Below are 13,709 nucleotides of genomic sequence, written 5' to 3' on the forward strand. Positions count from 1 at the left end.
ACACAAATAGAATTAGGCTTATAGAAAACATGTGGCAACTATTGACAAATTAGATCAGAGCAATGTCTAAGCTCTACTGACAATTGCCACGTCTTCATACTTTTGACACATTCACAGCTGACAATTTGGGAATATGGTGTGGCATTTGTCAAGTGACAAAGCTGCTGTGTTGAAAGCCAAAGCTTTGAAATCTCACAAAATTAAGTAGTTACATATGAAAAGTGGGATGAATGTTGTAGCAGAAAAGGTAGGGAGGAGTTACCAAAAAATGCGATAAAAAATATTCTGCTGACATTGAAAAGTTTAACTGGCAACAACCAAATGTCAGCAGCTCAAGCGAGTGATTTCATTTGTGAACAGACGCCAGGAACTATTTCCAAAACACATGCAACACAATATTAGGTATGTACATATATCACTTATGACTGTACTCACAAAATTCGACATGTGTTGGCTGCGCAGTAAACACCCTCACCCTCGCTGCAATTTACGTGTGTTTTTTCTTCGTTTTTCCGCGCCACTCAAATGACTTGTGTCGACAAGTTAGCGCATGGCTTGCGTCGTTTTTGTTGGTGCTGCGAAAAATGCGCTGACTGCAACTATTGACAGCTGTCAAAGTGCGAAATGTAAAACGATTTCTTGTGGCGACACAAAGGAATTTTTTAGCGCACGCCAAAGGTTCACGCTGGCAGAAGAATGTGGCAGGTTCCTACATAGGTGTGTGGAAGAACGTAGAATAAGATGATTACAAATGAAATTTGAGTGTAAAAAGCAAAGTAAATTTTTTGTCGAAATCTGAAAATCTCATTTTGTAAAGACGAAATTGACAAATTCTTGTGCATACCACAAAGGTGAGGCACCAAATCGTGTTGCACAAATGAGTAATGAAGGAATTTTCATCTTATTTTGATTGCATTTGGTAAAAAGTAAAAATATGAAAGGGTTAAAAATAAATCGAATGAATATACCTCTTTCTTAAAAAAAAAAGATACAAAAAAATGAGTAGAAGTACATTATATATTCTGGGATCCGTGAAAAATGTGTTAGTTTTAGAAATGTTGTTTCTCTTCTGCAAAAAACATACTATTTCTTACTTTTTCTAATATTTGTGAAATTTCATTCGGACTATGGACAGTCAGAACCTCTACATTTAAGAGATGAAATTCATCCTCGAATGTAAGAACCTCGCCATCTGGTAAGTATTAGTAGTTAAGTAGATGTCAGCAACTGAAGTAATCACACACTTTTATAGGCTAAAATAAAAAATTTCGAAGATTTTCCCTTATCGTTGAAAAAAATTACGTATCCACTCTTCTGGTAGTTCTGTTTATATCTAAAGAAAATTGAGTACATTGTATATACATACATATGTACAAGTGTAACGAAGATATCTTCAAAAGTCGACTCGGCGGCTGAGTAGTTTACACATTTAGAAAATATCTCCGATATCGCACCTATATATGATATAGTTCCATAGGAATTGGAAGCGAGTCGATATTTCGTTGCTCTATTGCGTTGCAGCGCTGGGCCTTTGTATTTGTATTGAGCTCGGCAGGTGCTGGTCTACAGAACTTATATGAGATCCTTCTGGCCCAGAGTGAACCGTAGAAGGTCTTACGAACCCTTAACAAAGTCAATATCGGCAAAATTGTAGCTGTTCTTAATGATCTCTGGCCAATAGGTTATTTAAGAACACGCTATGGATGCGTAAGGATATACATACATATATAGTTGCTGTAAGAAATGCACCTGTGAAGGGTATAATATCTTCGGTGTAGCCAACGTTAACGGTTTTTTGTTTTTATAGTTTTTTTTTTATTTTTTCTTGCCAGCAGATAACAGATCTGCCATCAAATGAACTAAATAGCCACATATATAGTAGTCTTATATGTATGCCACACTCTGTAGCACGGTTCAATATTTTCTTATTTGAACGCCACTTCCCCCTATTTTTTCACTTATCAGACACTTCACGACTTTATTTACGCCAGGCTGCATGGCTTTATTTGATTTTATGGCACATCAAAGAGGACAGACAACTTTCCACAATGCGTATCCAGCGGAGCAATGCCACAAACGCCACACAACTCAGTAGGTGCACGCCGACTAAAATGCATTTACATACAAACTTGTGCATATCTATTGCCTGCAATGCATTAATAAGTGCGTGTGTGTGTGTGTGGAGTGCGCCGCTGGGGGCATATATTGTCGCCCCCTGCAAAGATCAAATTAAATCTTGTCGAGTTACATAGAAAAAAATGCTGCATAAATGTAATCTTCCGCCTTTAATTAGCATGAATTTTCAACATGCAACCGAGTGCTGCATGCCACTTGTAGGCTATGTTGTCTAAATGCAAATGCGCACGAGCTGCTTTGTTTATATGCCATACACATGTCTGCCACATAGTGTAAAATGCCGCCACATATTATGCTGTCTACCATATGTACCTCCTCACCTCAACACCCCTTGGAAATAATTATTACTGTCTTCCACTTTCAAGTGTCTTTAAGCCATTTTTCGTGGAAATTGACAGCTTACCGTTGAGGCGGCGAAGATGGAAAATTTCTAAGCACTGGGTATGCCGCTTGTAACATGTGATATCTGTATATATATTCTATATTCTATGTATTTATGTATGTGTTTATGCATACACCTACAAACACACTTCAAATGGTTGTAGCGACAAGGCAGCTTTTTAGTCAACAGTGGCTAAGTACACAATTTTCCCGAACACACCCATGGACATTTATGTACACCTATCCACATATATATGCATTCGTTTGTGTATTATTTGTTTATAAATTCATTAAAAAAGCCTTTTAGTGTGAATTATGAGAATTTTCTTCAACAAACAACTCTTTTAATTTTCCATACACACACATATGGCTATATGTGTGTGTAAATAAAGACATTTTTCACTTTATGTCGAATCACTAAAAACAAATATGGACAATAACAGCAACTACGTACACACTTATTGCCCAATATATACAACTAATCCATATAAGTAGCTATTTGCTGTTTGTTGACTGTGGCAAGTCTCACATGCGCTGCTTGCTACATGTCGCTTTGCTTTTCAGATCAGAAAAGCTCATAATTGGTTGCGTGATAACTTATTGTTGCCGTAACACATTTTCTCGCCATTTATGTGGAATTTCTTAATGCCACGGCTTGACAAAAATCTTTTAGTGGAAAATATTTTAGAAGATGTGTTTACTATTTCTTTTGTATTTACTTTATTTGCTACCGCTTAGTCTTTATTCTAGGTTGTTTTCATATTTGCTTGACGAAATATGAATTAATACACATGTTGCATGCAAATAGACTGCACACATCGTTTTTCGTCAGGCATTACTAATTGGATATTTATTTATTCCACAGATAAACAATTGAAGAGACTGTGACTTAATTTTAGCTGCTAAGTCCATTAGCAATACATAGTAAGTACTTTAAATTTTTAGAATATATTCTCTAAATAAAGCTGTATGTACATTGATGGTGTTTATTTATGATATTTGCACAAAAGACATGTATTGCACTACTACAAGGTAAGTATTACAATAATTTTTAAAAGTTTGCCTGCTGTTGAAAAAAGGTGCCAATTTTATTTAAAATGCCGTAAATTTGTGGGTGAGACTAAGCTTTTGGAGAAGAGGGGTAGTGAAGTCTTTTGTCTGGAACTTCCCATAATCTCTAGTATTAAGCTAGAAAAGCACTGTATCATCTTTCAAGAGGAGGTGGCTACCATTCAGAGAGGTGTGCCTTCAAGCTGATCTACTAGCTTTGATCTGATCATTCCATCGTTCTTCTGCATTCTAGACCTATAGATCTCCCGGGAGGTCAGCAAGTACTGGTTAACCATCAGAAATTGTACGAATGTGAGATTTTTCTGGTTCAGAGGGAATCGTAGAAGGTCCTATGAACTTTTAGCACAGTCAATCTTGCCGCAGTTGGAAATTTTCTTACTGGCAACTGGCCAATAGGCTCCACGCGGTGCCACTTTCCCCTCTATTACCGGATGTTTCTTTTAACTGATGACCTTATAAAATGCAACCCTAAACTTCTGTGAAGACTTGTACCTATTTCTGTTCTTCAATTTATAGTCTAAATCGTTATCAATGTACAGTTGATTTCTTCATTTGTATCTAATTAATAGAGGACATTTTTTTTGTTGTAGAATGATCGCATGTAGTGAACATAGTGCTTGCCGTAAGCAAATGAGACGTAAAGTCATGAGACTGCTCCGCACTCTTCCCTGTCGAATACTCCAAAGGCCTCTCAACTTATAGTTTCATCTAGATATTGCACCTCCCATGAGGTGCCACTTTCTTAGACCAAGCAGTAGCTTTCAGTGAGCATCGAGACAGGACGTTGTCTTTAACATTATTGAAGCCTTACATATGTATGTATTACTTGTAGTAATACGTAGTTAAACTGTTTTGTTGGAAAAGCACACTAAAAGCAAAGAATTTTTGTTTATAAACCAACTCTTTAAAATTCTACATTGTTTCCTGTTTTCTCAACATCAATCTTTTCGGAATAATGTAAGATTTATTGCAAATGTTTATATTGAAATCCTTTCTCATGAGATCGACTCGTGAAAATATGGCCTCATGGTTAAGTAAGTTTAAGGTTTTTCGAAAGCTTCCAAAAACTATGAAAATATAGAAATTCCGGCAGCAACTGTATAATTTGAAGATATTTTCAAAGATGCTGGATTCTTTATGTTAATCTACCGATATGGCTAGACAAAATATCGCTGCTTCTTCTTGTGACTCATGTATTTTTTGAAGTTTGAAACACCCAGAAGAAAGGGTCGGAGACCCTAAAAAGTATATACATACATATATAAATGATCAGTATGTCGAGCTGAGTCGATTTAGCCATGTCCGTCTGTCTGTGTGTATATATACGAACTAATCCCTCAGTTTTTCAAACGTCATCTTCTTTCAAACTGCTCATTTGTCGGAACGAGCTGAACGATCGGAATCAAGTTATTATATGGAAAACTTTCACATTTCACAATGTATTTGCACAAAAGTAGACACAGATTATTTTCTAAGGCAACAATGTAATATCCGAAGAAATTATTCAGATCGGTAAACTATAGCATATAGCTGCCATACAAACTGAATGATCGGAATCAAGTTCTTGTATGTAAAACTTTTACATTTGACAAGATATATTCACGAAATTTGGTATGAGTTATTGTTCATTGAAATAATGTAGCATCGGAAGAAATTGTTCAGATCGGCTCACTATAGCATACATATAGCTGTCATACAAGCCGAACGATCGGAATCAAGGGCTTGTATGGAAAAGTTTCACATTTGACGTCGTATCGTCACGAAATTTCTCATGGATGTCTGCTTAAGGTAACAATATAATCTACAAAAAAATTGTTTAGAACGGATTACTATAGCAAATAGCTTCCATACACACTGAACACATAGGTACAACCGAAGTTAACGTCTTTTCTTGTTTTTTGTTTTTTTTTTTTTTTGAAATTCATCTTCCATTCATATCACAAGCCAAAAGTTGGCTGCTAACAAAGCTTCTGAAACTTCTTTGACTTATGAAAGCCACATACGACACTTGACACTACTTCCGAAAGATCTGAATATAAACATAATTTTAACTATTATATTTGTCCTAAGAAATACATTTTATGGCTTTTGAAAGTTAAAGCTCATCACCCTAAAATTAACGAATAATTTAATGAAATCAACTAGCGTAAAACCGAATTAAATGAGCTGAAAACCACAGAAAAAATACTAAATTTCAATGAAATATACAAAAAAATTAATTGCGGCATTTCCCTAGCGTGTGATCAACCCCTTTCGATGCAGACTATAAGCATCCTGTAATGGAATTTCAGAGGAGGAGGCAAAAACTTCAACACATTTGCGTTTCACACGCTTACGAACTTTCGGAAGCGAGAATATGTTTCAAGCAAATAAGACAACTTGTTAACAACAATAAGAACAACATCAACACCAAAGGGGTGTCGTGTTAACCCTTTGCAACAGTTGAATATTGTAGTGATGAGCACACAAAAAAAAACAGTTAAGGAAATTTATGCAAATTTGAATAAATCTTAGAAGTAATGAAGAGTATGAAGCCGAAGAGTAAGAGCGACTGCTAACAGGCTGCTTTGCCGCAGATGCTGCATCGCCAAGCTGTTGTACTAGTTAGCTGAGAAAAAGTATACACATTAAATTAAATTGCTTAGCATTTTGTAATGCGGCACATTAGTGTCAACCCTGACATGGGATAGACGGATGGACGCACGGACTTATACGAGTCTTCACATGAAAGTGACTACATTAACACTTTGTTAAACACGTTGTCGCTTGGCAAAAAACGTTGTAATTATTAGAATGATACAACTGCAGAGAAAAAATGATGCTGCTACACTAATGCAACGGGATAATGACGAACCATCACAATGGTGGACCGCACTACCAATGATGACCGTTTGAAAGCTGCGGTTCTGCCCAATAATCGAAACGATATGCAAATCGCCAGCGGATAGCTGCTTATTAGAAAGGATCATAGTGTTACTAGTCATGTGTAACTGGTTTCGACGAAGAGTAGAAGGAGAGAGCCCGCAGATCAGCAGTCGCTTTAAGCAAATAAGCATATAAAGTGTTATTAATGGAACATCATTTAGTTAAGGAACAGTTATTGAGCAACTTAATGCGTGGCATAAACAACCCTAATAGGACACATAACGGCGATTTATGCGTGTCACATATGGGCAGCAGTGCCGCTAAGAAGAAAATGCGACAAAGCGACCATTAGAAAAGCAGAAAAAACACTAACAAAAAATAAATTGAAATATTACACTGCCACTTGAGCGGCTTTTGAATGCTTGTCGTATGCAAATGTGGCAAGCAAGAAGTGTGCAAGCCAAAAACGAAATAGGAAAAAATAAAGAAACAAGACATCTTCTTACAAACGCTTTAATGTTACTTAAGTCTCGCATATGAGATAGTGCTGACATATAAAAAACAAATAGGAGCAGAGCGCAACAAAAGAAGTGTGGAAAATGTTTTGATTGATGCGCTCACAGCTAGACGGCTACCCTAGTCCAGCCCTTCGGCAGCATCCTGTTCTCACTTTAATTGCCGGCGCGCATTATGCAATGCGTATAATTTGAATATTTATGACCAACGGTCATATTGCGCGGAAATTATTACTTTTTATTATTATCTCACAACCAGTTCATTATATACACGTGTTTTTTAAGATTTGAAATATTTTTGTTAGCATCTGTGCATATTTTTGTGCATTTAAGTTGGTTTTTCCTTATAATTTCTTACCGCAACCGAGAAAGGTTTAATGAGCTGTAAAAGTCGCGTATTTATGAGTTTTTATATGGAGTAACATAGAGCTTTTTTTTAGCTGTGATTTAATAATTTTTGAAAAACCTAAATGAAAGAGTGTCTTGGGCTCCAAAGACAGCAAAATATTTTATATTCTAGATATTAATACATGCAAATGATTACGAAGCCAAATGGTAAATGTTTTCACCTTGCATTATATTGGCGTTTTAATGAGGATATCTAACTTTTTTGAAACTATAGTACAGTCTATGTTCACTCTAATAATAAATATGTTGCCGAACAGTTTCATATACTTCGGAAATTTCATTCAATCCGATATTTTTCAATTTCGGTTTGAAGACTTCAAGAAGGCTATTCGCTTGTTATTTTCAAGAAACCGATTTTTTATTTTGATTGTATATCGAATGTACATACATTTGAGCATATTCTCCGAAAATATAAAGTTAATTCCGCAAATAGTTAAGGAGGTATGAACGCATTAGTATAAATTTTTAAGTGTAATCGACTCTCAAAACCTTAACCAAGTTTTTTTCGAAACGCTGTTTTCAAAGTCAGTGATAAAAATGTCTTAAAACTACTAAAAGGGTAACTAAATACAACAGAGACATAAAATTTTACAACCGGGCTGGTATGAGAGGGCTTTATAGGAACTGGAATAAAAGTTTGGCGATGTGCGTGGTTCGTATCTGGATATCCGAAATACAGATTTCGACTAAACTCGGTACATGACATTTTTTTACATTATAATCACAATGCGTAAACGCACGGAATCGAGTTAATACTTCCCTGAGCCCCTTGTACCCAATATAAAGATTTTCGAACTTCTGGGTGACTTTGTTTCCTTAATTTTCTGGAATGATTGTATGGGAGATATCTTAATAAAGCTCAGTGTACTTTGTCGGGTCAATACTACCCCAATTCCCAGATCTTTCTGAATAAATTTCTCTAACTTTAATGCTGTAAAATGTTAGATTACATCCGAATCTAGTCCTCCCATACTGGTTTAATTTTCATTCACCGAAAACGCCGAAATCACTGTAGCAGTGGAAATGCTTTTTATGTTTGCAAGGTTTCGCTATTCATGAGTACTAACTTGTCTATAAACTAGTCCGTTCGATTAAAATAGGTAAAGGTATGGTACTACTATTTAATTATAGGTGAGCCTAAAACTTATTCTATTATTGACAGTTCTACAATAGTGATTATTTCATGCCTTTTCATGTCAAAATTACAATGGAAAATCCTTCCAAGAGAAGTTACGTGTTTCTTGTTTCTAGGCTTTGTAGCTATGATTTGAACCGATGTCTGAACTAATAGCCATCACACCTGATATCAACACTGCTGTGGTTGACTGTGGCTCTATTTTAGCACATATGTTCACAGATTAAATATTTGTACAACAAAAAAGATTGAAAGCAGAACATACTAAATGTGCTTAGATGGCGTCTCTTATCAGTGAGTTATGTGTCTATTTATTTTTCTGAAACAACTAACAAAATTTGTAAAATAATGTTGACCGTGACTTTTGTGACAAAATTAAGACCTTCGGAAGAACGGCATTGCAATTTGATGATAAGCAAGTAGCTATAAAATCTCACTTCAATGCAGCTATGAGCTACAGTTGCTCTTCAACGCTAATAAAATCCGTGTTTACTGCAAGATGCGACTGCTATTTCTGCTACTCTGCTGCACCGTAGCTTTCAGCTGCTGTACAGCTGTTGAAGAAAAGGAAACCAACAACGTATATGCATTATTGGAGGCGCAGAAATTTTTACTCGAAATCGTGTGGCATGTACAGGAGCCAGTGGCATTGCCTGAGTGCCAGGATCTTCAATTTGTCAAGGATGCGGCGCAATATACGGTGAGATTTTTTTCATTACCATGATATAACAAATATAATTTTTTTTTGCAGAAATTCGACAGTGACATGCAACGCTTTGTTCAGGATGTGCAACACCAACGCTTACTACCACGAAATGACTTCTTCAGTGCGGTTGTGCGCACGCATCACCAGCAAGTTTTGGGCTTATACAAATTGCTGACATACGCCAAAGACTGGACCCTTTTCAAGCAGAATGTATGCTGGGCCCGTACTCACATCAATCCCGGCATGTTCGTTTACGCACTCGACTTGGCAATAAGACATCGTAAAGATTGCGAAATCTTTGTGTTGCCACCAATCTACGAAATATTTCCGCAACATTTCTTCAACAGTGAAGTGATACACAGGGCGATGACTGTCAGTAAAAAGAAAGTGGAAATGGCACAAATGCAATCGCACACAACTAATGATATGGTAAGCGAAAGGCGCCTACACAATTGGCAAACCTGGCAGTGGTGGAAGTTAATGGGCTTAAGCGATCAGCGTTGGTATCTCGATACAGAAAGCAAAGTTGCAAAGCGCGACGGTCTTACGAAATATTGGACACCTGTGGATTACACGCGCGATGTGCATATTTTGAATGATGAGACACGTTTATCATACTTGCTAGAAGATGTGGACTGGAATACAATTTGGTATGAACTCAATCTCGACTATTCGCCATTTCTCGAGAACGAGGAAATCGTCGCGCATCATGGCGAATGGTGGATTCACCAAGTGCGCACGATAATGACACGCTATAACTTGGAACGCCTATCGCAGGGCTTGATGCCCATTGCGGATATGAAACTGTCGCAAACCATAGCGACGGGTTATAATCCACAACTTGTCAGCTGGAATGGTCAGACTTTTTGGCAACGCTATAATAATTACGAATATGCTGATTATGGGTTTCCGGCAACGATCGATATGATTTTTAAAGTCACAAGAGAAATATATGAATTAGCCGACACTGGCGTATATCGGCGGGAAAATGGCACATTGCATGATTTGCATCAGCTTGAGGTGCAACAAGATTTCTTTAATATTTTACATGGTAATGTGAATGCTTTGACGCCGTACAACCAACAAACCTATTGGTTCTACTCCTTCATGTATCTTGCGCAAATAGAGTATGAGCAATTCTATAAAGTCGGTCCACATGTTTTGGCGAATTTCGAGACGGCTTTACGTGATCCGCTCTTTTACTCGCTAATGCAACACAAAGTTTTGGATATGTGGAACCGCTATATGCGTAATTTGCCTGCATATACGCGACAAGACTTGCTAGCTGTTGGTATTGAGGTGAAGTCGGCTGCAATTTCACCGCTGAAGACTTATTTTGATTACGCTGATATTGATTTGACCAATTTGTTGTTGGACAAAGTCAGTCCATTTGATAATCGTAAAGGTATTTATGCGCGTCAGCAGCGGTTCCAACATAAGCCTTTCAATTACACGTTGCATATACAAGCGGATGGTCCAGCTACAGTCAGAATACAAACCTTCTTAGCACCAAAATATGACGAACACGGCGCGCTGCTGTCGCTCTCGAAGAATCGCGAAAATTTCCTAGAAATCAACCATTCCATTATGGAAATAAAAGCTGGTCTAAACATTGTCGAGGTGCGTTCGTATAATTATTATATGTCTACTAAACGCTGGACCTACAGCGAAATGTGTGATATTGTCGACGCAGCGATGTCCGAGCGTTTAGAGTTTCCGAAGAATTTAAAACAACCTTCAGATAACTTTTATCGCCGTTTCAATTTACCAAGAGGTAACAAGCAAGGCTTTCCAGTACAGTTGGTCTTTGTTGTTACACCGGTTGTTGAAAAACGGTCTTACGGTTTTCCTTTTGATCGGCAAATCGAAAACGAATATATGTTTCAGGTGCCTAATGTGGCTTTCAAGGATGCTATGGTCTATCATGTGGATCATAATGAAAATATTGAAGAATATGTTAAGGGCTACGCGAACTTTGGACAATTCGATGAAAACTATTGGAAGATTAAGTGACTTATTTGTGTCTTTATAATACTGCAATAATATAACACTACAATAAAAAAATGTATAAGGAAATTAATTAAGGATAGTTACAGATTAAGCAACCTGTAGCCGAGATTTCTTTACGTTATCAGTCGCTCATCAGTAGATAAAACAAACTACGGACTTTATCAAGTAGGTCTCTCTACACGTCATCACCCAAACATCCAGCAGATATGCAAGTTATTCCTATTAAAGTATACTATACCCAATAAACCATATTTTTATGGTTTGTTGTGTATCTGAGGCTTACACTCTCAATGAAATTTGAGGATTAACTTTTTATATCTATTTGGTTCTTGTTCGAATGGGTATCGCAAACTCTCTCAAACTCCTCTAAAATTCAAAAATTAATAGTATTTATAGAGGCATCTTCTAAAATCTCCAACAAATTTAGGATGTAGCGTCAGTTAGTATGATTCTCAGACACTGTAGCCGTTCTGGTGCATATGATATAGGATTAATAGCCCCACAGATAATTAATATATCTAGTGCTATGGAAGTAACATACCTCCAGCGATCATATTATAGCTACAGTACCAAAAACTTCCAGCATAATTTGTAGTCCATATTACTAAATGGAATAATCGAACACCAATGCACTCTCTCTGTTATAATCTTTTACGCTTAAAGAATCTATTTATGCTTATAAGATAATAGAGAAATTTTATATATTGTAATTGATTTAAAAATGGCTGTAGTTATAAAATTATCCACTCGATCTTTTAATCTTTAGCGAGATTCTGCCAAGAATTGTTTTTTTTTTTTATTGACGGTTTCAATAGAAAGTACTTTGAAATCTTACGGATTTTGTATTCGGTATTGTTCATATTCATTTTGAAAGATTTTTATATAAAGCTCTTATGCTACCTTTGTTTTAAATAATATTGTAGCCTGAACAGGGGACATTAAGTTTGTCACGACAAAAAAGAGACTTCAAAGACCTTTTAAAGGGTATTTATAAATAATCAGCGCGACGATTTTAGTCGATATAGCAAGGCAACGATCCAATTTCCTTAGAAATTATTCAGATGAAGTCACTATAGCATATAGCTGCAATACTAACCGGTCGATTAAAGTTATTGTAAGGAATCTTTTGTGTTTGTGATAGGTATTATTCGTTGCAATAAAAGGTATCGGTTCTTCTTGTCTTAGATCCGTTCGGAACTTAGATATATCATCGAATTAAAGGCGGAGAGTTTATATTCAATAGAAAATGCTTTTAATGAGTAATGCTGAAATGAAAAGGAAGCTCTTACGAGGTCTTAACGAAAACTACAAACTCTTCGTGTGGTAGGTAAACGTAAGGAGAATAAAAACATAATTGAGTGCTTATCTACATATTGCGATCTTCAGGGAGTTTTGTTCCTTTAGATATGGCGAGGAAATAAATGAAAAGAAAATTAAATAAGCGGGGAGGAAATGCGTTCACATCATTAATCTATATTGAAGAAGTTAAAAAATTAGAAACAATGCACAGGAAAAAGGGTAAATAGCTGTAAAAAGTGACGTAACAACCGACATTACTAATAAAAATACTACGAAGCACTTATTGTAGCGCAGAGGGATCAACTGCATTGAACAGCTGTAAATCCGATATAATTAGACTCACGAAAACGCACAGTTATGCACGAAGTATTTGTGGTGAAGCAGAGAGTCAAAAAAGCAGTGACAGCGAGACTTGTGGTCAGGCAATGTAATCAAATAAATTAATAATGTCGAAGCTACTCTGCTCGCCCAGAAATGGGAGGCAAACGGCCTAGCAATACATTGGAATGAAAATATTAATGAATTTTGACATTTTTACAACATGAATCGGGCACATATTTGATTGTTGTTGTTTTTATGTTGTTGTAAAATGTTACTTAGTTGCATCATTAATAAAAATCATAATAAAGGGGCGTGACGAATGACGTCACGTTTCATGATTAGTTCATGTCATTCAAGCGCATATGGATTAATCAAAGCTGCCAAGGATGTAGGATGAGTGGCATAAGCTCTCTCATGAAAGTGAGCGCATATCAGAGACACAAAAGTGTGCATCATCAACACAGCGCGGCCAAGTGGTGTGACTAAATGTTGAGTTAAAAGCATATATGCTATATTTACACAAAATAGAAAAGGATTAATAATGCGCGAGCAAAAGTCAAAGCGAAGTCAAGGCTGCTAGAGTAGTTTTTCGGCTACAAATGTGTGTCAAATTGGCACGCAAGACGCATGTACATAGAACAGACAAGATGACGCGCTCTGTGACCATGCGTGCTTGTGTGCAGAATGCCGGCCCAGTTACGTAATGAGAATACAACTGACATCATATTAGTTACGTACCTAATTGTAAATCCGTAGCTGGTTGCTTAAATGATCAATCAAAATGTTGTGAAAGCTTTGGGGAGAAAAATATTCTTGTTATCTTTAATATCTTCTAATAATGAGTCCTAAAGGGACATAATCT

The 13,709-nt window shown here is 36.6% G+C and overlaps 1 protein-coding gene across 1 annotated transcript; it reads left to right on the forward strand.

Moving 5' to 3' along the window:
• Window positions 1-8,982: 8,982 nt before the first annotated feature.
• LOC108967232 (larval serum protein 1 beta chain-like) lies at window positions 8,983-11,297 on the forward strand. Its single transcript, XM_018930527.1, has 2 exons — window positions 8,983-9,211; window positions 9,263-11,297. The coding sequence occupies exons 1-2, from the start codon at window positions 9,011-9,013 to the stop codon at window positions 11,228-11,230; spliced, it is 2,169 nt and encodes a 722-aa protein (XP_018786072.1). The 5' UTR covers window positions 8,983-9,010; the 3' UTR covers window positions 11,231-11,297.
• Window positions 11,298-13,709: the final 2,412 nt, after the last annotated feature.

Source organism: Bactrocera latifrons, unplaced genomic scaffold, assembly GCF_001853355.1.
Source record: "Bactrocera latifrons isolate USDA-ARS-PBARC rearing strain unplaced genomic scaffold, ASM185335v1 scaffold_18, whole genome shotgun sequence".
Taxonomy (NCBI): Eukaryota; Metazoa; Arthropoda; class Insecta; order Diptera; family Tephritidae; genus Bactrocera; species Bactrocera latifrons.